The sequence below is a fragment of the Pelophylax lessonae genome (assembly GCF_965119305.1).
Source record: "Pelophylax lessonae genome assembly, chromosome: 13".
Classification (NCBI taxonomy): domain Eukaryota; kingdom Metazoa; phylum Chordata; class Amphibia; order Anura; family Ranidae; genus Pelophylax; species Pelophylax lessonae.
In genome coordinates this window covers 204,490,021-204,517,223 of record NC_138780.1, presented here as the reverse complement: position 1 = coordinate 204,517,223, position 27,203 = coordinate 204,490,021, and the positions used below count along the sequence as shown (strand labels likewise).

At 48.0% G+C, this 27,203-nt stretch overlaps 1 protein-coding gene across 1 annotated transcript in view; it reads left to right on the top strand.

Moving 5' to 3' along the window:
- LOC309569515 (serine protease inhibitor A6-like) overlaps nucleotides 1–23,475 on the top strand; it is a 30,856-nt gene extending 7,381 nt beyond the window's left edge. Inside the window, exons 3-5 of the mRNA XM_082275381.1 lie at nucleotides 357–627; nucleotides 11,318–11,465; nucleotides 23,203–23,475. Coding sequence (XP_082131507.1) covers nucleotides 357–627; nucleotides 11,318–11,465; nucleotides 23,203–23,394 — 611 coding nt within the window. The 3' untranslated portion in view covers nucleotides 23,395–23,475. The remainder of the gene's footprint in view (nucleotides 1–356; nucleotides 628–11,317; nucleotides 11,466–23,202) is intronic.
- Nucleotides 23,476–27,203: the final 3,728 nt, after the last annotated feature.

Genomic DNA, 27,203 nt, shown 5'->3' with positions numbered 1-27,203 from the left:
CTGGACTCGCTAATTGGCTCCCCCTCTGGCCAATCAGTGCGCGCACGGCCCCAGCGGTGCGCGCTTGCCCTCACTGTCTATTACACAAAGCGACGTACAGGTACGTCGTTTTGCGTAATAGAGCCGACCTGTGAAAGTGCGGTAGCTGGTCAGCAAGAGATTAAGGAGACAAAACATGGGAAATGTGTATATATTGTTGGGATATATTGCATTTTTTTTTTTTTTCAAGACATTCGTTTTTATGCCACCAAACATGTTTTATATTTGGCATCAAATCTAATAATTGTGTGAAATTTTTTATCCATTAACCAGAGATCTTATTGGGTTTAAAACTCATACATGTTTTATGTTATTAGGAGAATGGCAGAATACTTTTAATGCAGCTCTTACAAGAACCGGGAAGTTCAATGTAGATAAGAACACAATGGTGGATGTTCCAATGATGCATCGCACAGGGCAGTACAACAATTACCGTGACACAGAGCTTCCTTGTACAGTGGTGGAGCTTCCATACAAGGATAACGCATCCATGATTATCGCCATGGCCGACTCAGGCAAGATCCATGAAGTAGAGCAAGGATTGTCTGCTGAGACCATACAACGATGGAGGACATCATGGAGAAAATCGTAAGAGAAGAAAACCCTAAACCTAGTTTACCTGTATATTCAAATGTAAAATCATTATTATATTATTGCATTACATGTATCTATATTCTGACGGGCCATTTGCCAGCTGAAAGTGGAAAGGGAAATTGCTGTGGTTGTGTCTTCCCCCAAAAAAAGGATGGGATCACGTATATACTCATTTTAGCTTACAGGAGAAAGAAAGCCCAAGACAGGGACCAGCAGTGCTGTGATGCTGACTAGTAGCCAAATGGTAGGCAGTAGGCAGGACAAGGGCAGGCAGGAGGTGGGAAAAGGGCAGACAGGAAGAAGGTCAAAGGGAGGCAGGAGGTGGAATAAGGACAGGCAGGAGAGATGCAAGTAAAAGGTTGAACAATGGCAGGCAGGAGGCATAACATAGGCTGGCATAAGGTTTGGACAAGGGCAGGTAGGAGGCAGGTCAAAGGCAGGCAGCAGGTATGACATAGAAGGCTGGACAAGGTCAGAGAGGAAGGAGAACAAAACCAGGAAGGAGGTGGAAAAAAAGAATACAGGAGGAAGAAGAAAGGCAGGCAGAAGGTTGAACAAGGACAAGCAAGAGGAAGGACAAAGGTAGGCAGAAGGTTGAAAAAGGGCAGGCATGAGGCTGGACAAAGATAGGCAGGAGGTGGACAAAGGGCATGCAGGAAGCAGGACACAGACAGGCAGAAGTTTGAACAAGGGCAGGCAGGAAGCAGGATAAAGGCAGGAAGAGGTTGAACAAGGGCAGGCAGGAGGCAGGACATAGGCAGGCAGAAGGTGAGACAAGGACAGGCAGGAGGCAGGTCAAAGGCAGGCATGACATAGGCAGGCAGAAGGTGAGACAAGGACAGGCAGGAGACAGGTCAAAGGCAGGCAGCAGGCATGACATAGGCAGACAGAATGTGGGACAAGGGCAGGTGGGAGGCAGGACAAAGGCAGGCAGAAGGTTAAACAAGGCCAGGCAGGATATGACACAAGCATGGAGAAGGTAGAACAAAGGGGAGGTAGGAAGCAGAAAAAATGCCAGCAGGTAGAAAGGCAAGGGCAAGGTCCAAAGTGCAGGTTCTGAAGTGTTCTTGATGCTCCAGTGCTCTGCCATGTAGCCAAAATTATTAAGATTTATAGTTTATAGAATAGATTTTTTAGCTAAGCTGCCCACAGGCATAACTTTTAGTTTTGATGCCATTAGATCATTAACAGTGTTGGGGTAGTTACTCAAAAAATGTAACTAGTTACTTCTGTAAATTGTAATGAGATTACTTTACTAGTTACTGCATTTGAAAAGTAACTTCACTACTTATTACTTTACTTTACTTTTGAAAAAAAATATGAACAAATTCCAATGCGCATATTTATTTGTAGTGCACAAAAAAAAACAATACAATATTTATTGTTTTATTCATATATATATATGACAATAGCGTGCCCCCTTTCAATGCCAGAGTGACCACAGCGTGCCCCCTTTCAATGCCAGAGTGACCACAGCGTGCCCCCTTTCAATGCCAGAGTGACCACAGTCAGTGTGCCCCCAGATTGACCAGTGTGCCCTCTTTCAATGCCAGAGTGACCACAGTCCGTGTGCCCCCTTTCAATGCCAGAGTGACCACAGTGTGCCCCCTTTCAATGCCAGAGTGACCACAGTGTGCCCCCAGATTGACCACAGTGTGTCCCCTTTCAATGCCAGAGTGACCACAGCGTGCCCCCTTTCAATGCCAGAGTGACCACAGCGTGCCCCCTTTCAATGCCAGAGTGACCACAGTCAGTGTGCCCCCAGATTGACCAGTGTGCCCTCTTTCAATGCCAGAGTGACCACAGTCCGTGTGCCCCCTTTCAATGCCAGAGTGACCACAGTGTGCCCCCTTTCAATGCCAGAGTGACCACAGTGTGCCCCCAGATTGACCACAGTGTGTCCCCTTTCAATGCCAGAGTGACCACAGTCAGTGTGCCCCCTTTCAATGCCAAAGTGACCACAGTGTGCCCCCAGATTGACCACAGTGTGCCCCCTTTCAATGCCATAGTGACCACAGTGTGCCCCCAGATTGACCACAGCGGGTCCCCTTTCAATGCCAGAGTGACCACAGTGTGCCCCCAGATTGACCACAGTGTGCCCCCTTTCAATGCCAGAGTGACCACAGTGCGCCCCCAGATTGACCACAGCGTTTCCCCTTTCAATGCCAGAGTGACCACAGTGCGCCCTCAGATTGACCACAGCGTGTCCCCTTTCAATGCCAGAGTGACCACAGTCAGTGTGCCCCCAGATTGACCACAGTGTGCCCCCTTTCAATGCCAGAGTGACCACAGTCAGTGTGCCCCCAGATTGACCACAGCGTGTCCCTTTCAATGCCAGAGTGACCACAGTCAGTGTGCCCTCAGATTGACCACAGTGTGCCCCCTTTCAATGCCAGAGTGACCACAGTCAGTGTGCCCCCTTTCTTTTTTTTTTTTTAAATAATCTTTAATTAACAATTTCAAGATAGTACAAGTATATGCAAAACAGCAAAAAAGAGTAAGTAAAGTGCAGCCAAGAGAGACATAGAAAAGGCACAAGTGGTAAAACTTTCAAACTGGATGCCATGAGAAATACATATGCATCTACAGGGAGTCAAACAAACTGTCATAAAAGAGTGTGCCCATTTGGCCAAACATCAAACAGAGAGAGAAACCCCAAACCCCCCCCCCCCCCCCCCCAGTACGTTATGTCTGACACCGCCATCCGGGAAGGTTCCCATAGGGAGAGTCGGAGGCCGGTCAGACATCACGGAGATCCAGAGGAATGGCATCCAAAATCAGGCATCCAGAATACAATGAATAGTACATATAACAGCAACAAGAGGCCTTTGGAAAAAGCAAGAGAGGGAGAGCAAGCCAAGAAAGGTAGAAAAGAACAGTATAGATAGAAAGAGGGAAAGAGAGCGGACAGGGTAAGGGGGGGCCTGGAAGGGGGTAGGGACCCAAGCGAAGGGGATGCGGGCCAGGAGCCTCGGCATCCGGTGACAATCAACTGTTACACATCGGAAATCTCATCAGAGTAGAACATCCACCCCGTCCAAGTATCCTTGAAGCGTTCCTGCCTACCCTGCGAGGTCAGAACCCGACGTTCCGCCTCCATCACTAGATTAACCTCTCTCTTCCATTCAGAAAGTGTGGGGCAGGTAGAACTTCGCCAGTGCCTCAGTATGAGGCACTTGGCGGCGTTCAGCAGGAAGGGCATAACACTACGTTTGTAACGTTTGATCGAAGAGAGTGTGTCATGGAACAGATATTGTAGGGGAGTGCGAGCAGTAGGCGTGAGTGACAATTTGGACACCCAGCGATGGATAGCGTCCCAAAAGGGCTGCAGCAGAGGGCACTCCCACCAGATATGGAGGAAGGTACCCACCTGTCCACAGCCCCTCCAACAATGGGGATCCGAACCAGGAAAAATCCGGGCCAGTTTAGCAGGGGTCCTATACCATCGAGCCACAAACTTATAGGCTGACTCCTGGATCCTGGTACTAATGGAGGAGACATGAGTCAGACGGAAGATTCGAGACAATTGCGGAGGAGAAAATTCCACCCCCAGCTCTCTCTCCCATTCCCTCACATAGTAAGGGGGCGAGGAGGAAACCCCACTCAGAAGCAACTTATACATATGCGACAATAGATGGCGGGAGGCTGGGGGATCTACAAACCATTTCTCAAAGGGCGAGAGGCTAGTAATCGGGCGGGGAGCAGTCGGGAGTGTAGCAAAAAAAAGACAGTCAGTTGTCTGTAACGCCAATCGGACATCGGAAAATCGCCGAAGAGTCGCCAAGGGTAACAAGCTGCCCGTAGGAGCGAACTTACCGCAGTACAGCTTGCCGTCCGCACTCCAGGAGCGGAAGAAACGGACATCCTCACCCGGGGAGAACCAGGGAATCCCACCCAGGGGGGTCAGAGGGGACACGCCCGAGGACAAGTCGCCAGATACATTAAGGCCATCCCATATACGAAGTGTGGCCTTTGTCAGGGGCGATGTCCAGACTGAAAGCCCGCGCTCACCCGCCGGAATCCACGGAGCCCCAGCTAGATCCTGTCCCGACAGTGTTTTCTCTAAGGGGACCCAGGGTTTAGTCTGAACGTCGTGTGCCCAGTTCAGCATGCGAACCAAGGCCATCGCGTTGTAATACAAAGCGACGTCTGGAAGACCTACGCCACCGTCGGTCTTCGTCCTCCGAAGGATAGAGTATGCCAAGCGGGGGCTCTTGTCCCGCCAGACAAACTTCAAGAAAGCCCTACGCAAGCGCTTGAAGAAGGATACAGGTAGATGCATAGGGACCGTGTTAAATAAATATATCAACCGAGGGAGAATAGTCATTTTAAGAACGTTGATGCGGCCAAACAACGTAATGGAGTGGGACGCCCAAGATTCCAAGTCAAGATGAATGCATGCCAGCAAGTCCCCGAAGTTTTTGTCATACAGGATTTTCAAGTCGGGAGAGATGTTCACTCCAAGATAAGGGAGGTAGTCCTCCCGCCATCTAAAGCCGAATGTTCGTCGCAGTGAGACATATGCGGGGGTACGTGAATAGGTAACAACTCAGACTTGTCATAATTAATCTTGAAGTTGGAAAGTCTGCCAAACAAGTCCAACTCACGCACCAGCACTGGGAGAGAGAGCTGCGGTCAGGAAAGATAAAACAGCAGGTCATCGGCATAAGCCGATAACTTGTGTTCCGTAGAACCCACCGTGACGCCAGCTATGTCCGAGGTCGCCCTCACTCTTCTCAGAAAGGGTTCCAGGACCAGGGCGAAGAGAAGGGGTGACAAGGGGCACCCCTGTCGGGTACCATTAAAAATAGGGAAGGGATCCGACAGCAACCCGTTCACCCTAACCCTGGCACTCGGGCCATGATAAAGAGCCAAGATCCACCCCAGCATGCGAGCCCCAAGCCCCAGGGATCGGAGAACCTCCATCAGGTATGGCCAGGCCACCCGGTCGAAGGCCTTCTCCACATCCAAGGAGAGGACCAAGCAAGCATCGGTCCGTGTTGCGCCCAGTGAAGAACATGGAGAGCCCGGACAGTGTTGTCGCGGGCCTCCCGAAGGGGCATGAAGCCCGCCTGGTCAGGGTGAATCAAGGCCGCAACATGGTCCTGGAGGCGAAGCGCCATAATCTTGGCCAAAATCTTGGTGTCAGTATTGAGGAGAGAGATGGGCCTATAGCTGGCACACTGCTGGGGGTCCTTGCCCGGTTTAGGGAGCACAACGATATGGGCCATCAACACCTCTGGGGGGAGGGGCCGATCATCCGACACCGCATTAAAGTAGGTGCACATCTAGGCACCAAGGACAGGGAGCAGGGCCTTATAATAGTGATTTGTGAAACCGTCCGGGCCCGAACTCTTGCCAGCGGGCAAACCAGATACCACCCTGCTCACCTCGTCCTCGGAAATAGGAGCTTCCAGCTCCGCCAGGACCCCATCAGGGAGCCTGGGGAGTCCGAAGTCCAACACATAATCACGGATGTCGAGCAATCGACACCCCCCCCCCCCCCCGACGGCGGGAGACGGTACAGAGATTCATAAAATCGTTGGAAGCAGTTGGCGATCCGTGGGGAACTAACCACCTTCCTCTCCGGAGTCTCCAAGGCATGGACATGACGGGCCTCAGAGCGTTTATGCAGCATACGGGCCAAAAGACGACCACATTTGTTCCTATGTTCGTAAAAACGGTGAACTCAGAAACGCAACTTGTCCCGGGCCCGCCTATCCAAACAAGACGTCAAGGTGCCCCTCAGCTCCTCCAGAGAACGAGCATCCTCCGGGGCCAAGCACGCTTATGTTTGATTTCCAAATAGTGGATCCGGTCCAGCAAATCAGAGATCTCCTGTTGTCGTTGCTGCTTCAACCGTGAGCCATGTGAAATAAGAACCCCCCTGATCACAGCCTTATGGCCCTCCCAAACGGCTGACGGTGAGACCTCTGACGAGGAGTTAAGCTCGAAGTAAGAGCGCACCGCCTCAGTAACCTGTCCCAAAATAGAGGGATCATCCAGGAGGTTTTCGTTAAGGCGCCACGACCGGGTCACACGGTGAGCACCGGGGGGCACGAATGATAAGGAGACCGGGGAGTGATCAGAGAGGGTGATAGACCCAATCGAAGCGGCACAGACAGAATCCAAATGGAACTGATCCACCATAAGCAAATCCAACCTGGAATACATGTCGTGAACCTTGGAGTAATAACTGTAGTCCCTGACCCCTGGATTGAGGATCCTCCAGCAGTCCACCAAATGCAGGGCCCTGAACAACTGCCGGAGGTGCTTCTGAGCCCGAAAAGAGAGGGGAGAGCAGCCTGAGGAGGAGTCCAGGGTGGGGTCAAGAACCACATTAAAATCCCCCCCAAGAACAACTATACCCTCCCGGAATCCCTTCAGTTTAGTGAGAGTGGAGGACAAAAAGGAGACTGTCCTGGAGTTTAGGGCATAAACAGTAGCAAGTGTATATGCGTGGCCATGGACCGTAACCTTCAAAAAAAGAAAATGCCCCTCGGGGTCTGTGAGGGAATCAGTAAGCACAAAAGGACACTGTTTGTGTATAGCTATGGCAACCCCTCTGGCTTTGGCAATTGGAGACACGCTATGATACCACTGGGAAAACATCTGGGTAGGTAAGCGGGGAGTGGAGGAGGCAGTGAAGTGCGTCTCCTGCAGATAAAGCACATCAGGACGCAAGTGACGCAGTTCCTGCCACATCCGTCCCCGCTTATTGGGAGAACAAAGCCCCCGCACATTGTACAAGGTCACACGTAGCACATCAGACATAGTATATCAGTAGGAAAGCTAAGAAAACACATAGGTACCGAATAACCCGAAAACATGGTCCCGGGAAACATGGCAAATGAAAGGATCTCCAAGACACATTGCTCCGCACACCCACCGTGGGACCCAGACCCCCCGGCCAAACCACCAAGGAGGAGAGGGGAAGGAAAGGGGAGGAGAGAGAGGGGAAGAAAGGTGACACAGAGAAGGACAGGAAGAGAGAGCGTAAGAAAAGAAGCGGAAAACAAAGAAGAGAGAAGAGGAAACAAAAACCGCCCCCACTATGGGGAAACATCCCAAGAGGATGCGTCCCCGTAGCCACAGAAAAGAGGCTACTGCAACTAACCTTAAAAACCCTCGAGGACACGGAATCACCCAAACCCACGGGCCACCTACTGTGGGGTAGTGACTGAACCACCAGTGAGAGGAGCAATGCATCTCCGAGCCCACAACAGTAATAACTGAGTAATCATGACCTGCAGCTGGGCTGGAGGAGGCCCACGGCCCTGAAGAACCCTGGGCCTGCCCCAGACCGCAATGGGGAACGCCCCGCATGTAAACCAACAAAACATGAGTCAGAAAAAGGGCAATAAAACAGTGCAAATACCACCGTAATGGCATAGGGACATGTCCGAGCCCCCCTTAGCAGCAAAAGGCAGCGCCCGTCCGTCAAGACCCCAACGGAGGTAGATAAGGGTTAATCTTGCTGGGAGGCCCGGGCAAAACCTCGCTGCGAGCCTCTGCAATGCTTCCCTTTCTGCGGGGTGACCTGATGCCACCGTTCAGGACGTTGCGGCAAGGGGATATCGCTCTGCAGCCTCCATTCAGGGAAATCCGTCAAGGGGACATCCAGGGCAGCACAAAAGCGTTGAAGGTCATTCTTGGTGCGGAGAACAGCCGATTTGCCATTCCTAGAAGCAGTAAGGCAGAAGGGAAAGCCCCAGCGATACACCACTTGATGAGAGCGCAGGGTTTCCAACAGAGGGCGCAGGGAGCGCTGTTGCATGAGTGTCCGACGAGACAGGTCAGGAAACAGAGAAAGTTGGGCGCCATCAAAGTCAATCACAGCCATAGGTCTAGCAGCTTTCATAATGTCTTCCTTCAAAGCATATTTATGGAGCTTACAAATAACATCCCGGGGCGGCTCCCCATCCTGCGGCTGGGGGAGTAAGGCCCTGTGCGCTCTGTCAATATCTATGACGTCTGGGGCTCTGTTTCCCAAAATCTGGCGAAAGATGCCCTGGACAGAGGGGATCAGGTCAGGAGCTCTGGTGGCTTCAGGGAGGTCCCTAATACGGATGTTCTGGCGCCTGTCTCTGTTCTCATAATCATCAAGCTGGTCCATCAGCGTATTAAGGACAGTGTCATGTGTAAAGGCAGTCTCTTGAAGGGAGGATAGGGAATGCAAAACATCGTCTTGGCCGTTTTCCAGAGAGTCCACCCTGTGACCTAAGGCCTCAGTGTCCGCCCGCAGCCCCTCTAAAGCCTGAGTAACCGATTGCTCCACTGTAGTGGTAATCAGATGAACAATCTCAGTCCTAGTTGGCAAGGCCTTAATGTGGGCCTTCCAGTCCCAGTCCTCCTCAGTGTCCCCAGAGTCAGTAGAATGGGGTGATACTGCAGCATATGGTAAGAAGGGGTTGGGGCTGCATCCCTGTACCTGAGACAGCGGCACTCCTGAGGAGGAAGTCGGTCCTGGGAGCAGCGTGGAGATCGGCGAGGAGCAGGGCGCCGCCATCTTGGCCGCCTCGCGGCAGTTCCGAGGAGTCGCTGAGAAGAGGTCGCGGAGGTCCGTGGAGCGAGTGGAAAGCCCTCCGGGAGGTTGGGAGGATGGTCGCTTCTTCGGTGGCATCGCTGGCAGGTAAGTGATCGAGAGTCGGCCGCTGCAGGTCAAGTGCTGGACTCAGGGAAGCAGGAGCTCACACGAGATGCGTCCTCACACCCTCGCGACGCCCCCCAGTGTGCCCCCTTTCAATGCCAGAGTGACCACAGTCAGTGTGCCCCCAAATTGACCACAGCGTGTCCCCTTTCAATGCCAGAGTGACCACAGTCAATGTGCCCCCAGATTGACCACAGTGTGCCCCCTTTCAATGCCAGAGTGACCACAGTCAGTGTGCCCCCAGATTGACCACCAGTGCACTTACCTGCAGTGGCGGGCGTCTTCTCCTCGAGTCCTCCCGCCTCCTCCTCCCCGCGTCTCCTCGTTGCGTCCTCCCGCCTCCTCCTCCCCGCGTCTCCTCATTGGGTCCTCTCGCCTCCTCCTCCCCGAGTCTCCTCGTTGGGAGTCTCAGTCTGCGGACTTTACCTTCCTTAGTTGTCTCAGTCTGTCACTGTGTGACTGCCGCTTGCACCGCCAGGTCCGTCACCCGCCACTGGGATTGCTGGTGATCTCTGCACCCTCTCAGTCTCAGACAGCCACCCACCTCACAGAAACTTCTTCTCCCTCACTCCGAGTCCACGCCCACGGCAGCTGCGGAGGGAGCGGAGAATCACTCAGCCGATGAGGAGGGCAGAGCCACAGAGCATAGGCAGTGGGCGGCCAGCGCCCAGCCGGAACTATAATGTGCAGCAGTTCATGCGACGCGGCACATCATGATAGATACCTACGTGGACCGAAAAAGGAAAAAAAGTTTGCCTCCTGGGACCCTCTTTTGAGCAGATGGGGCCCAGGGAACCTAACTTATTTAAGGCTCTGGGTAGTAAAAGCAGGAGTGGGAGGCTGAAGCTATGAAAATTGTTTTATTATATAGGCAATAAAGCTACCCTGATTGTATGATGATCGCGCGGCTTGAGTAACGCAGGAAAGCGCGTTCCTCAAGCCGTGTAAAGTAATGTAGTTACCGATCTTACAAATGTAACTCGTTACATTACTACGTTACCAAAAAAAGTAACGTACACTGTAATCCGTTACATTGTAACTAGTTACCCCCAACACTGATCATTAAGACGCTCAGGCAACTGGCACTGTCAGAAATAGAGATCGGAAACTACAGCCCTCGTGGTTTTATTATTTTGACAGGTTTCTTCATTAAGGCTGCATTCACATGTCAGCTTATAATCGCGGGCAGAACAAGCGATGTTGCCGCGATTTATGCCCGCCGAATCGCGGCAACATCGCGCAAACAAAATCGCGGGACGCAATACGCTCCAAAAAAGTACAAGAGCTCCTTTGGAGCGTATTGCGTCCCGCGATTTTGTTTGCGCGATGTTGCCGCGATTCGGCGGGCGTAAATCGCGGCAACATCGCTCGGCGTTTGGGGGGCTATTGCAAATCAACGGGCAACGCTAGGCGTCCCGCGATTTGCAATAAATCTCCGAATCGCGGGCGGAACCGCGGCGGTTCTGCCCGCGATTATAAGCTGACATGTGAATGCAGCCTAAAGCTGGACATGCATGTTACAATGTAATTATATAATCTCTTTTAGATCTACCAAAAATGTTGCATGGAAAGTTATAAATTGGTAATAGATTGAATGGCTTGTTTTTGTACATAGTTATTATTAAAGTCCAATTCCTGTACAGTGCCTGGAAGTGGAAAAATTAAACCTAAAACTGGACATGAAATCTATAGAAGATTGTGCAGAGGTTGTACAATCAGATTCTAATGCATGTGGCTAGCCATTGATGTATCAGTAACAATTTTAGGGTGAGGGCTTACCTAAATAATCCATTCAGTTTATAACACTCTCACTGGATGTTTAATGATAAATTGTCCTGTTTTTTATATACTGTCAGGTCATGTATGGATCTACAATTTTTTCCGGATCAATAGATATAAGGGTGTCTAAGCTTCAGTAGAGGTGGATAGAGAAGGTGGTTGAAGTTGTCCTTTTTATCCCAATAATTGTTGCAGCTATTACTATTTTCCAGTTCTCATAATAAGCTTCATTGTCTTTTTTTTTTTACTTCACAGGACCATTGAACTTTCTGTACCCAAATTTAATATTACCTCCAAAATAAACCTAAAGGAAGAGTTACCTAAACTTGGCATCAGAACCCCTTTCACCGATGCTGCAGACTTCTCTGGAATAACTCACGATTTTGGGCTTAAAGTGGGATCGGTAAGAGTCCATTCTATTTATATTTCCCGTATTGAGTTTATATTTGGCCCATAAATATGGTGTCACCTCTGACCTACTATCCTCTAATAACACAATGATAGTTCTCTCATAGAAAACTGCTGAAATAATAACATGTCAATAAATCTAAAAAGTTCAGAGATACGGCATTATGGCCACTGGATGGTGCAGAGTATCAGAAGATATAAGTATGATCCTCACCACCACCTAATGGTCATAATGTGGTATTTTCCACAATCGCACTTTCGAACTGCAGAGATTATAGCCAGAGAACCTTTGACTTTGCCTCATTCATACAAAACACATTTTTTACATGTGAATTTATAGTGCCAAGCTGGGACAAACTTTAAATGTTACCTTTGGATCACCACCATGTGAAGGGGATTTGTTGTAAGGTGTTAAACCTTTTTTACTGTAAAACTAAAAAGAAGGGAAATGAAGTCGAGTCTTTAACCACTTAAGCCCCTGAAGATTTTACCCCCTTCCTGACCAGGGCCTATTTTGCGATTCGGCACTGCGTGATTTTAACGTGCGACGCTGTACCTAAACTAATTTGATGTCCTTTTTTTCCCACAAACAGAGCTTTCTTTTGGTGGTATTTGATCACCTGTGCAAATTTTTGATCATGCACTATAAACAAAAAAAGAGCGTCAATTTTGCAAAAATAACAATATTTTTCACATTTTTTTATATGAAATTCCCCCCCCCAAAAAAAAGTAAAAATCAAAATATTTTAACATTTTTGGCCAATCTGTTTTCTGCTACATATGCTTGGTAAAAAAAATCACAATAAGTGTAATTTGATTGGTTTACGCAAAAGTTATTGCGTTTACTAACTAAGGGAAAGATTTTTGTCATTTTTGTTGTTTTTTTTTTTTTTTTAACGAGTAATGGCGGCGATCTGCAATTTTTTTTGCGGGACTGTGACATTGCGGCAGACAGATCAGACCCTTGACTGACATTTTTGACACTTTTGGGGTTACCAGTGACATTACTACAGTAATCAGTGCTATACATATGCACTGTTACTGTAAAAATCACACTGGCAGGGAAGGGGTTAACTTTATTGGGGAAGGAGGAGTTAAGTATGTCCCTAGGGGCGTGTTTCTAACTGTGATTGGCTGTGGCTTCAGGTGTAAGAACAGAGATCAACGGCCCTACATAGTAGAACCGTATGATCTCCATTTTTACATCAGGGAGAATGACAGGAGGCTTTGTTTACATTAGCCGCCTGCCTTTCTCCCTTCACGGCGGACGATCGCGAGTGACCGGCGGACATCGGGTCCGCCGGTCACACGCGCGGACTAGTTCGTGAACGAGCCGGGGCGGGAGCGCACCTTCGCCCGCTATTGGCTCCCAGGCTAGTGACGTATATATACGTCACTTTGCCTGGCCGGGGCTGACCGCCGCAGCAAATAGTCGTGCGGCGGTCGGCAACCGGTTAAGAGGACTAAGAACAACAACAGAGCTGTTGCTTTATAATGTTATGCCCCCTCAAGAGCTGTGACGCCAATAAGAGTAACAGAGCAATAATGGCCAGAGGGGCCTCTCAGGACCAAGTGTCATCTTACAGCAAATTAAGTAAAGCTAAATAAGGTGATAAGTATATTTTTACACATAAAGGGTAGGTAGCCCTTCATAAGTAGGTAAAGTGGGATGACATAGTCTGGTGCTCTGCAACCACTTCTGAACCAGAAGGATTTCCCCCCTTAATGACCAGGCCATTTTTTGCGATTCGGCACTGCGTTATTTTAACTGACAATTGTGCGATCATTCGACACTGTACCCAAATTAAATTGATGTCCTTTTTCTCCCACAAATAGAGCTTTCTTTTGGTAGCATTTGATCACCTGTGCGATTTTTATTTATTGTGCTATAAACAAAAAAAGAGCGACAATTCTGAAAAAATATATATATATTTCTCACTTTCTGCTATATAACATTCCCAAAAAAAATAAAACAATTAAAAATGAAATTTTTTCATAATTTTAGGCTAATTTGTATTCTGCTACATATTTTTGGTAAAAAAAAATCCCAATAAGCGTATTTTAATTGGTTTGCACAAAAGTTATCGCGTCTACAAGCTAGGGGAAAGATTTATGTCATTTTTTTTTATTAATTTTATTTTAACTAGAAATGGCGGCGATCTGCTATTTTTAGTGACAGATCGGACCCCTAACTGACATTTTTGACACTTTTGGGGGGACCAGTGACATTACTACAGTAATCAGTGCTAAAAATATGCACTGTTACTGCAATAATGACACTGGCAGGGAAGGGGATTAACCCAGGGGGCGATCAAAGGGTTAAGTGTGAGCCTAGGGGGTGTTTTATAACTGTATGGGTGAGGGACTTGTGGAATCCACACAGAGACCTGTGATCCTAAATAGGAGGAACACAGGCACTCTGTGTTCATTCCACAGAAAACAACAGCAGACCGCCGTTCTCTCCACGGGGAGCGAGGTGCCCAGCGGCAATTGCGGCCGCTGGCCCCTTGGATCGGCTTCCCTGCTGCCAAATGGGGGCGGGCGTGCCCCCAGGAGCGCTCCCACGAATCGGCGTACAGGTACTGCGGTTCGCGCAGCCGAGCCAGCCTGACGCAGTATATCTGTGGCGGGCGGTCGGCAAGTGGTTAAAAGGCCAGTCTGCCCCAGGACAATATATCAATAAGCATACATGATGGCGTTTTGCTTGCGTCTTTTAAAGGCTTTTGCGGTAAAAGCCAAGGAAGCTTAGACCTATGTGGTATATTAATGTGCTTTTACTAAACAAATATTCTGTAAATACTAGCAATTACAATTATAGGAATACAATACAAGACTGACAGATATACCTATAACAAGAAAAATGCTACCTACTTCCTACTTCCTAGGAAAACTATGGTCTGTATACAATACACAAAATGGATACTTAGCTCAGCCTATATAAGATTCATGATCTCTGCAGGCAATGAGGATCCCAGGCTTACTCTACAGCGATTGCAGGAGATGGAGCGAAAAGCTTCTTCAGGTTCTGGCAGAGACCTTTCATGGTGTTAAGTCCTTACAGAGTCCTGCTCTCAATCTCTGTTCTTGGCTTTTATTTGGAAAGTTTTAAGAAGGCAATCCCACATGGGCATATCCTTTTCTGCCTTATTACACTGATGTCAAATATAGTAAAACATTCTCCAATTCAGCCTCTAGATGGCTCTATTGTACAGTATCATACATGGCATAGGTCATCCATGTCAAAAGGTCAAGCTAGACCATTACATTTATATATAGCTGATCAGAACACCTCTATAAACAATGGAAGCAGAGAGGGTATCTTGTGTAAGCATTCCCGGACATCTGTTTGACAAAAGTCCACTTGCAAAAAGCATGAAAAAACACACCAAGTCTAAATGTGAGTCTGGAAAAGTCACAAGAAAATACAGTGTGTGTGCATATATAGATATTATAATATATAGATATTATAATATATATATATATATATATATATATATATATATATATATATATATATATATATATATGTACACAGTGCTCAGCACAAATGAGTACACCCCTTTTGAAAAGTACTATTTTAATCAATATCTCAATGAACACAATTTTCAAAATTTTGAGTTCTATAGGACATTTGTTTAGCTCATTACATGAAAGTAAGATATAACTTAGACAAAATCTTCAGTTTTACTCAAATTAGTTGATGCAAAAATTAATACACCCCACAACAAAAACTCCTCCATCTAGTATTTTGTATCACCTCCATGATTTGTAAGGGCAACACAAAGTCTTCTAGGCATGGAATGAACGGCGACATATTGCAACATCGATCTTTTTCCATTCTTCAAGAACGACCTCTTTTAGAGCCTGGATGCTGGATGGAGAGTGATGCTTGTCTCTTCAGAATTCCCCTTAGGTGTCCCCTGATTGGGTACAGATCAGGAGAAATACTTGGCCACTGAATCAGTGGCCTTAGATGTGTGTTTTGGATCATTGTCATGTTGGAAAAGTGCACAATGACCAAGGGCACGGAGTGATGGTAGCATCCTCTCTTTCAATATAGCTGCACATCTATGAATTTGTGTTACTATCAATGAAATGCAGCTCCCCAACACCAGCAGCACTCATGCAGCCCCACAGAAGGACACGGCCACCACCATGTTTCTCTGTAGGCACCATGCATTTTTCTTTGTACTCCTCACCTTTGCCACACCATACAGTTTTGAAGCCATCAGTTCCAAAAACATTTATCTTGGTCTCATCACTAGGGATGATCGAACTTTTGAAAAGTTTGGTTCGACCAGAACACCCGAATTTCCCGAAAGTTCGATTCGGATTCCTGGACCCCATTGAAATCAATGGGACCCGAACTTCGGGAATCAAAAAACACAATTTTGAAGCCCTAAAACCTAATAAATGCCCCTAAAAAGTTCCTAGGGTTCTGGGTCATGCCCCAGGGACTATGAATCAGGCAAAAAAAAGTTCTTAAAAATTGTCGTTTTTGATAGAGAGCCAATTATTGAAAAAAAAAAAAGAGATTTCTTTGGATTTAGTGTCTGGGGGGTCTAAAAAGTGTACCTGTGAAGTTTCAGCTCTGTAGCATGTCCAGAACCAGAATTATAGCATGCCAAACCTTCAAAAATGACTTTTTTGCTTAACCACGCCTTTCTTTTGCTCCTAATCAACTGCGCAGCCAATGTGTATGATGGGGACATAATGCAGGTGATTTTCACATCGCACAGTTGATAAAGCCTCAGTGACAAGTTATTGCCTGTTCTTGATGTAAGCATTAAGTCCACTGCAAAAGGCTTTGCTACTCTGCGTCACACACATCTGCTTTATTTAGCGACAACTTTGGGTCGCATAGCAGTGTGCGTCTTGCAGTTGATTTTCACATCGCACAGTTGATAACGCTTACAACAAGAACAGGTGTTAACTTGTCACTGAGGCTTTATCAACTGTGCGATGTGATAATCACCTGCAAGACGCACACTGCTATGGGACCCAAAGTTGCCACTAAATAAAGCAGATGTGTGTGACGCAGAGTAGCAAAGCCTTTTGCAGTGGACTTAACGCTTACAACAAGAACAGCCATTAAGTTGTCACTAAGGCTTTGGCATGGTGCGTGGTGAAATTCACCTGCAAAACGCACACTGCTACGTGACCCAAAGTTGTCGCTAAATACAGCAGATGTGTGTATCGCTGAAATGTATTTTGCACAATAGCTGACTAGCAAGCACGTATACCTGCTGTAGATATATCAGCAGTGCAACGTGCTCACTAGATGGAACCCTGACACTTTAAACTATCCCTACAAAAACTAGATTATTGAATCTAACTATAGTGGTATATAGTACCCTAACTACACTGCATATCCCTTTCCTCACACTAAAAGAACAGCTCCATACAGCAGAAGATAATTTCTAACTGACACTGTCCCTTTAAATTTTTTTTTTCACAATCGCTGTATTTCTAACTACACTGACAATCTTTCTGTAAGCTGACTGCTCTTCTGCTGATATGGAGCTTTACAAGCAATTGGCTATGCCACAAACGTTGTTTAACACAGCAGGAGAAACACCAATGCTTCCACTCTCTTCCAAAGCCTCTGTATTACAGTGCTAGAGGTTAGGCGGGGCTATGTTATATACTGGGGGGCGTATTCACTCCTGATTGGCCTCTGGTCCCCATAGTCACTTCAATCACGTTCCTAGCAGACTCCTGCCCCCTCATTGGCTTTTACTGACGTTTCTGGGCCAATCACAGGCTCTTAAAGCCCACTTCCTTTCCACATGCATTTTGGGCGGTTCGGGTTACCCGAATTCCGAACCTTTACCGCAAAAAGTTCGGAATTCGGCCGAATTTCGAACACCCAATGTTCTGGGTTGAACCTATGGTCGACCCGGACCGTTCGATCATCCCTACTCATCACTCCAGAGTACAGAGTCCCAGTAGTCTTCTTTTTCAGCATGGGCCCTGGCAAATTCTAGGTGGGCTTTTGTGTGCATGGGCTTTAGGAGAGGCTTCCTTCAAGGATGACACCCTTGCATGCCATGCCTCTGCAGTGTACGCCGTATTGTGTCACAGGAAACAATCACCCCAGTTTGGCTTCCTACTTCTTTGGCAAACTGCAGTGAACTTGCATGGCAATTTTCTTCAACCCTTCTCATCAGAAGACGCTCCTGTCGAGCAGGGCCATCTTATTGAATGAGCACGCTGGGCAGTTGCCCGGGGGCCCTACTTGCCCAGGGGGCCCCACCTGCCCAGCGTTCCAGCCCCAGCTAAGCATTAGTCCTAATTTCTGTGTGCATCCTGCCACCGAACTTAGCAAGTGGCAAGCGCCTGTCGGTCCTGAGCTGCTGTCAGGCCACTTGGGCCCTGGAGGGGGAGCCCACAACTGCAGGAATGCCTTTCCGCCTCCACGGGAACAAGCACACACAGGAAAGTCGAGTCTAACTCCCGCCCGTGTGTGTGTTCACCAGACCCAGTTGCCAAAATTGGAAGCTGACATTAGCCTTGCACTGCTGTACCAATAAATATAGCCTTATCGATAATTTTTTTTTCTCATGGGTGATTGTGTAGGCAGGGCCCCAGTGCACTGCATTGCCCGGGGCCCTTTAATGCTCTTAAGATGGCACTGCTGTCGAGATGTTAACTTCCATGGGCGGCCTGGGGGTCTCTGTGAGATGGTTGCAGGTCCATCTTTGTTACATTTTTGTATCACTTATGCTCCAGTATTCAACTTCTGACTGATAAGTAAAGCTTTACTGATCTTCTTGTAGCCTTTACCTTTCTTGTGTAAAGAAATGATTTTCTTTCTCAGGCCTTGTAACATTTCTTTTCCATGTGGTGCCATTGCTGACAGCATGAAATGGGAGGGGTTTTCTTTATTAAGTAACACCCTTTTATAATCACCGGTCTGCTGGACACCTGTTTAATGAATAATTACACTCACCTGTAGTTGAATTCTTGTTTGTTGTCTAAAATTTAGCTTTGCTTCTAAGACTTTCATTGGGGTGTGTTCATTTTTGCAACATGGTCTTTAATGAATTTGTTAGGAAAAATAATTTTTTGTGTGTGCAAATTAACAAATCTTGGTTGCAATTAATGGCCCACATTTGTGGGAGGATTTTGTAGTATGGAGTTCCAACAGCGAATGTTCATTCTGAAAGGAAAGTAAAGGTTTTCAGATTTTCTGACAAATCTGTGGGGGTGTACGCCACTTTATGCTGAGCACTGTATATATATATAGTATCTCACAAAAGTAAGCACACCCCTCACATTTTTGTAAATATTTTATTCTATCTTTTCATGTGACAACACTGAAGAAATGACACTTTGCTACAATGTAAAGTAGTGAGTGTACAGCTTGTATAACAGTGTAAATTTACTGTCCCCTCAAAATAACTCAACACACAGCCATTAATGTCTAAACCGCTGGCAACAAAAGTGAGTACACCCCTAAGTGACAATGTCCAAATTGGGCCCAAAGTGTCAATATTTTGTGTGGCCACCATTATTTTCCAGCACTGCCTTAACCCTCTTGGGCATGGAGTTCACCAGAGCTTCACAGGTTGCCACTGGAGTCCTCTTCCCCTCCTCCATGATGACATCACAGAGCTGGTGGATGTTAGAGACCTTGCGCTCCTCCACCTTCCGTTTGAGGATCCCCACAGATGCTCAATAGGGTTTAGGTCTGGAGACATGCTTGGCCAGTCCATCACCTTTACCCTCAGCTTCTTTAGCAAGGCAGTGGTCATCTAGGAGGTGTTTGGGGTCGTTATCATATTTGAATACTGCCCTGCGGCCCAGTCTCTGAAGGGAGGGGATCATGCTCTGCTTCAGTATGTCACAGTACATGTTGGCATTCATGGTTCCCTCAATGAACTGTAGCTCCCCAGTGCCGGCAGCACTCATGTAGCCCCAGACCATGACACTCCCACCACCATGCCTGACTGTAGGGAGACACACTTGTCTTTGTACTCCTCACCTGGTTGCCCCCACACACGCCTGACACCATCTGAACCAAATAAGTTTATCTTGGTCTCATCAGAGCACAGGAGATGGTTCCAGTAATCCATGTCCTTAGTCTGCTTGTCTTAAGCAAACTGTTTGTGGGCTTTCTTGTCCATCATCTTTAGAAGAGGCTTCCTTCTGGGATGACAGCGATGCAGACTAATTTGATGCAGTGTGCGGCGTATGGTCTGAGCACTGACAGGCTGACCCCTCCCCCCGCCCCTTCAAACTCTGCAGCAATGCTGGCAGCACTCATACGTCTATTTTCCAAAGACAACCTCTGGATATGACGCTGAGCACATGCACTTACCTCTTTGGTGGACCATGGTGAGGCCTGTTCTGAGTGGAACCTGTCCTGTTATACCGCTGTATGGTCTTGGCCACTGTGCTGCAGCTCAGTTTCAGGGTCTTGGCAGTCTTATTATAGCCTAGGCCAATGTAGAGAAACAATTCTTTTTTGCAGATCCTCAGAGAGTTCTTTGCCCTGAGGTGCCATGTTGAACTTCCAGTGACCAGTATGAGAGAGTGAGAGCGATAACACCAAATTTAACACACCTGCTCCCCATTCACACCTGAGACCTTGTAACACTAACGAGTCACATGACACCGGGGAGGGAAAATGGCTGATTGGTCCCAATTTGGACATTGTCACTTAGGGGTGTACTCACTTTTGTTGCCAGTGGTTTAGACATTAATGGCTGTGTGTTGAGTTATTTTGAGGGGACAGTAAATTTACACTGTTATACAAGCTGTACACTCACTACTTTACATTGTAGCAAAGTGTCATTTTTTCAGTCTTGTCACATGAAAAGATAGAATAAAACATTTACAAAAATGTGAGGGGTGTACTTACTTTTGTGAGATACTGTATTCACACAGTGAATCTGGAAAGTATTCAAAGCGTTTCATTTTTTCCACATTTTGTTATGTTGCAGCCTTATTCCAAAATGGATTCAATTCATTATTTTTCTTACCATTTTACAAACAATACCCCATAATGACAAGGTGAAATAAATGTGTTTGAAATCATTTCAAATCTATATAAAAAAAAAAAAAAATGAAAAAATGAAAAAAAATAAAAAAAACATGTAACATACAGTAAGTATCACAGTGTTTGCCACGACACTAAAAATTTAGCTCAGGTGCATCCTGATTCCACTGATCATCTTTGATATGTTTCTACAACTTGATTGGAGTCCACCTGTGGTAAATTCAGTTGACTGCACATGATTTGGAAAGGCACACACCTGTCTATATAAGGCCCCACAGTTACCAGGGCTTATCAGAGCTAAAACTAAGCCATGAAGTCGAAGGAATTGTCTGTAGGCCTCCGAGACAGGATTGTATGGAGGCACAGATCGGGGGAAGGGTACAGAAACATTTCTGCAGCATTGAACGTCCCAGTGAGCACAGTGGCCTCCATCATCTGTACAGCCAGGCAAACAGCAACATTCACTCCTCTGGCTCAGTAAACAGTCTAGGGGTTGCCTTTTTAACTGCCACCTGGCCTATAGAAGAATGACCTCCAATTGGGAGCTTTCCCATCCTGGGTGGACGTCATATGACGTCCTCCCAGTCACGTGCCTCACATGCCTCCTAGGGGGCGCTTTGCGGTGCGATCCGTCACCAGATTTGTCCACTGGACACAGCAGATGACAGATCATTGGCTGGTATCCTATACATGTTGTACAAACAATCATTTAGGTTGGAGCTTTCTTAGCTTTGAGAGCAATGACTGTATATTCCAGCGTTTCACAAACAAATAGTATGCGAAATCTCGACCCCCCCGCCCCAATCTAAAATATAAAAAATACAAATGCTACTTAGCAATGGGAAACCCGAGCCTGGGATGTTGCGCACACAAACAACTTTTTATTAACTTCAAATTAGAATCCCCCTTGGACATCAGAGGTTTCCCTTCACATTGGAGGTTCCCCTTTACATTGGAAGTCCCCCTTCACATCAGAGGGCCCCCATCATATCAGAGTTTCCTCTTCACATCAGAAGACCCCCCCCCCATCACATTAGAGATTCCCAATCACATCAGTGTTTCCCCTTCACATCAGAGGCCCATTACATCAGCCGGCCCCCATTACATCAGCCGGCCCCCATCACATCAGAGGGCCCCCAATCACATCAGAGTTTCCTCTTCACATCAGAATCCCCCCCCCCCATCACATTAGAGATTCCCCATCACATCAGTGTTTCCCCATCACATCAGAGGGCCCCCATTACATCAGCCGGCCCCCATCACATCAGAGGCCCCCCCATCACATCAGAGTTTCCTCTGTAAATCAGAAGACCCCCCCCCCATCACATTAGAGATTCCCCATCACATCAGTGTTTCCCCATCACATCAGAGGGCCCCCCATCACATCAGCCGGCCCCCATCACATCAGAGGGCCCCCCATCACATCAGAGTTTCCTCTTTAAATCAGAAGACCCCCCCATCACATTAGAGATTCCCCATCACATCAGTGTTTCCCCATCACATCAGAGGGCCCCCCATCACATCAGCCGACCCCCATCACATCAGAGGGCCCTTATCACATCAGAGGGCCCCCATCACATCAGAGTTTCCTCTTCACATCAGAAGACCCCCCCCCCAATCACAGTAGAGATTCCCCATCATATCAGTGTTTCCTCATCACATCAGAGGTCCCCCATTACATCACTCGGCCCCCATCACATCAGCCGGCCTTCATCACATCAGAGGGCCCCCATTACATCAGCCGGCCCCATCACATCAGCCGGCCCCCATCACATCAGAGGGCCCCCCAGCACATCAGAGTTTCCTCTTCAAATCAGAACACCCCCCCCCCCCACATCACATTAGAGATACCCCATCACATCAGTGTTTCCCCATCACATCAGAGGGCCCCTATCACATCAGAGGGCCCCTATCACATCAGAGGGCCCCCATCACATCAGAAACCCCCCATCATATCAGAGGGTTCCCCCATCACATCAGAGATCCCTCATCACATCAGAGATTCCCCTTCACATCAGAGGCGCCCCCCCCCCCATTACATCCGAGGGCCCCCATTACATCAGAGGCAGCCCATCACATTGGAGTTCCTCCTTCACATCATGAAAGCACTCAAGTACACCAAAGTTGCTCCTGTACATCAGAGTTCCCTATACACGAGTACCCCATCACCACAGAGTGCCTCCATCACAGAGCCCCACAACCACACAGTCCCCTTTTTACATCTGAGCCCTACTTTTTGGCTTCAGTAGCATGGCAGAGGAGAGGAAGCGGAGGAGGTCTGAAGTAGGTGGACTTCCATATTCTGCTGAATATTGGGGGCAGCCCTGCATGCACCCCCAGAGTCATGCATCGCCATGGTGCCATCATCATAGCAATGAATGACATGATGCGTCCTGGATCCAGAGTCTCATTGTTGTCACGGTGCTGAGGACCAACTCATCCACACCACTGCAACTCATAGGTCTGATCCAGGGAAAACCGGGTCCCAAGCTCATGGCACCTTGGTTGAGAAACACTGGTCTTGCCAACAGTAAGTAAAAGTAATGGTAACAATGATAAAAATACATTTAAAAAACACAATTCTATATACAATACACTTCATGGTCTTTTTTTGTACTGATTAGAAATTCCCATTACCCCGACACCAATCATCTTATATAAGTACAGCTGAGCAGGTTGTGTTTGCTGATTATTTGCTGACGTTATCATGTCTGTTATTATATTTCAGGCCGTGCACCAGGCTGTAATAAGCGTGGATGAAAAAGGGACAGTGGCCGCCGCAGCCACCGCCATAGGTATAACTGTAACGTCTCTACCCCCATCCATATCCATTAATAATCCATTTGTTTTCTTCCTCGTTGAGCAAAAAACCAACAGCGTTCTTTTCATGGGGACGGTCCTCAATCCTGCAAAGGAATAAACCACAATGTTCCCATCTCTGCCACAATGTAACATTCCTGTGGATTAAATAAACCTTGATGAATAAAATCTCTACACTCTCCGGATGGTTTGTCAAATATTTTGATGCATGCGACTTCCAAGTGTCCAATGGGCTGACTTTCAAATACACTGCCTGGCCAAAAAAAAAAGTCACCACCAAAAAAAGAAAAAAAAAGGTCACACTCTAATATTTGGTTGACTTTGATTACGGCACACATTCGCTGTGGCATTGTTTCGATAAGCTTCTGCAATGTCACAAGATTTATTTCCGTCCAGTGTTGCATTCATTTTTCACCAAGATCTTGTATTGATGATGGGAGAGTCGGAGCACTGCGCAAAGCCTTCTCCCGCACATCCCAGAGATTCTCAATGGGGGTAAGTTCTGGACTCTGTGGTGGCCAATCCACGTGTGACAATGATGTCTCATTCTCCCTGAACCACTGTTTCACAATTTGAGCCCGATGAATCCTGGCATTGTAATCTTGGAATATTCCCGTGCCATCAGGGAAGAAAAAATCCATTGATGGAATAACCTGGTCATTCCGTATATTCAGGTGGTCAGCTGACCTCATTCTTTGGGTACATGCAGTATCCAATAGGAGAGACACCGCATGCTTAGTTTAGTTATTTGCTTAGTTAGATCTAGGGCCGGTGCTAGACTATTCTACTCCCTAGGCAAGACCAGCTACTTTCACCCCCCCCCCCCCAATAAATAAAAAAACACTTCAAAATGTTCCTATTTCCCTATACTCACAGCACACTCCATGCATTCCCTATAATTGCATCACTCACAGTGTGTCAGAGGGGGGAGCAGTGTGTCAGAGAGGGGAGAGCAGTGTGTCAGAGGGGGGAGCAGTGTGTCAGAGAGGGGAGAGAAGTCTATCAGAGAGGGGGGAGCAGTGTGTCAGAGGGGGGAGCAGTGTGTCAGAGAGGGGGAGTAGTGTGTCAGAGAGGGGGGAGCAGTGCGTCAGAGAGGGGAGAGCAGTCTATCAGAGAGGGGGGAGCAGTGTGTCAGAGAGGGGGGAGCAGTGTGTCAGAGGGGGGAGCAGTGTGTCAGAGAGGGGGGAGCAGTGTACCAGAGGGGGGAGCAGTGTGTCAGAGGGGGGAGCAGTGTTTCAAAGAGGGGGGAACAGTGTGTCAGAGAGGAGGGAGCAGTGTGTCAGAGAGGGGGGAGCAGTGTGTCAGAGGGTGGGAGCAATGTGTCAGAGGGTGGGAGCAATGTGTCAGAGAGTGGGGTGACCAGTGCTCCATTAATGCAGAGTGACTAGTGCTTCATTAATGCAGAGTGACCAGTGCCCTCATTAAAGCAGAGTGACCAGTGCCCCCATCCAATGCAGAGTGACCAGTGCCCTCATTAAAGCAGAGTGACCAGTGCCCCCATCCAATGCAGAGTGACCAGTGCCCCCATTAATGCAGAGTGACCAGTGCCCTCATTATTAATGCAGAGTGACCAGTGCCCCCATTAATGCAGAGTGACCAGTGCCCCCATTAATGCAGAGTGACCAGTGACCCATCCAATGCAGAGTGACCTGTGACCAGTGCCCCCATTAATGTAGAGAGACCAGTGTGCCCCCATTAATGCAGAGTGATCAGTGTGCCCCCATTAATGCAGAGTGATCAGTGTGCGTGCCACCATGAATTCAGAGTGACCAGTGTGCATGCCACCATTTATGCAAAGTGATCAGTGTGCCCCCATTAATGCAGAGTGATCAGTGTGCCCCAATTAATGTAGAGTGATCAGTGTGCCCCCATTAATGCAGAGTGATCAGTGTGCCCCCATTAATGCAGAGTGACCAGTGTGCGTGCCCCATTAATGCAGAGTGATCAGTGTGCCCCCATTAATGCAGAGTGACCAGTGTGCCCCCATTAATGCAGCGTGATCAGTGTGCCCCCATTAATGACGAGGGATCAGTGTGCGTGCCCCCATTAATGCAGAGTTATCAGTGTGCCCCCATTAATGCAGAGTGACCAGTGTGCCCCCATTAATGCAGAGTTACCAGTGTGCATGCCCCCATTAATGCAGAGTGATCAGTGTGCCCCCATTAATGCAGAGTGATCAGTGTGCCCCATTAATGCAGAGTAACCAGTGTGCCCCCTTTAATGCAGAGTGACCAGTGTGCCCCCTTTAATGCAGAGTGACCAGTGTGCCACCATTAATGCAGAGTGATCAGTGTGCCCCCATTAATGCAAAGGGACCAGTGTGCCCCCATTAATGCAGAGTGACCAGTGTGCCCCCATTAATGCAGAGTGACCAGTGCGGATTAGAGTGCCACATGATTACAAAAAGCCAAACTCTTCTGCTTACCCGGCGGGGAGACTGTCATATGAAGTCCCGCCTCCTATGATAGACGTCACCAGTGTCCTGTCTATCATAGGAAGGAGCCGGTACAGGAGGCGGGACTTCGTATGACAGTCTCCCCGCCGGGTAAGCAGAAGAGTTTGGCTTTTTGTAATCATGCCTCACTCTAATCCCTATCTCCCCCCCTTCCCCTCCGGAGGCAGCCCAAGCTGGAAGTATACTGTATGGCGCCCCCCTGCTCCAGTCCACAGTGCACCCGCCAGCATCGGCCCTGCAAACCGGGGATGTCCCAGGCTAGTAGGGAAACCAGCGGCCGTGGCTGCGCCCCCTAAGCGCAGGGTGCCCTAGGCAGGTGCCAAGTTCACCTACCGGGAGCACTGGCCCTGGATGTACCGGGGCAGGCAGCTCCGATTGCTGCCTGCCACCCGCGATCGCTCCCCAACGGAGGATGTTGTAAACACAGCTGACCGTTCTTCTCAATGGAATGATCACAGAGCGCCTGTGATTCTTCTATATAGGAAAACAGGTCTCTATGGTCATTTCACAAGTTCCTCCCCCATACAGTTAGAAAACACTCCCCTAGGCTCACATTTAACCTCTTGATCACCTACTGTGTTAACCCCTTCCCTGCCAGTGTCATTATTACAGTAACAGTGCATATTTTTAGCACTGATTACTGTAGTAATGTCACTGGTACCCCCAAAAGTGTCAAAAATGTCAGTTAGGGGTCCAATCTGTCCGCCGCAATGTCGCAGTCCCACTAAAAATCGCAGATCGCCGAGTTTTAACTCTTCCTTCTGAGCCACCTGAGATGCTGGACAGCTCCCTATCAGATCCCTTAGACCAGTGGTCCTCAACTCCGGTCCTCGAGGCCCACTAACAGGCCAGATTTTAAGTATTACCTTGGGGAGATGCTAGAATACTGCAATCACTGAGCAGCAAATGAGATCACCTGTGATGTAATTTAGGTATCTTGCAAACCTGGCCTGTTAGTGGGCCCCAAGGACCGGAGTTGAGGACCACTGTCTTAGACAATCTTGTCTTGTACCTTGTTTCTGGTGAATCTTGGACTCTTTGCTCCTCCCATGAACTTCCTATTTAAGCCATGCTTTTGCACTTCCTGTTTGCAAGATTATTGTTCTCTTCCCTGTCAATATTTCCCTCTTGTCACTCCTGCTGCTGTCCATATCCTTGCTTTGCTACCACTCATTACTGACCTTTGGCTTGTTCCTTGACTACGCTTCTGATCCCAGCCTCCTACATCTGCTACTGGGCACCAGCTTGCTCACCTCCTGGGTTTGTCACTTGGTACTGACAGAACATGGTCAGGACTGTGACCTGGTACTAACATGCAGCAAAGTCCACCTCCACCATCAGGAACTCTTGTGAATACCGGTTAGGACTTAAACCCTGCAGCTTGGGTGAGCTCTCGCCATCCACCAGGGTGACCTGTTTGTGTGATTTTTCCTGCTAGTCGGTGGGAGCCTCTC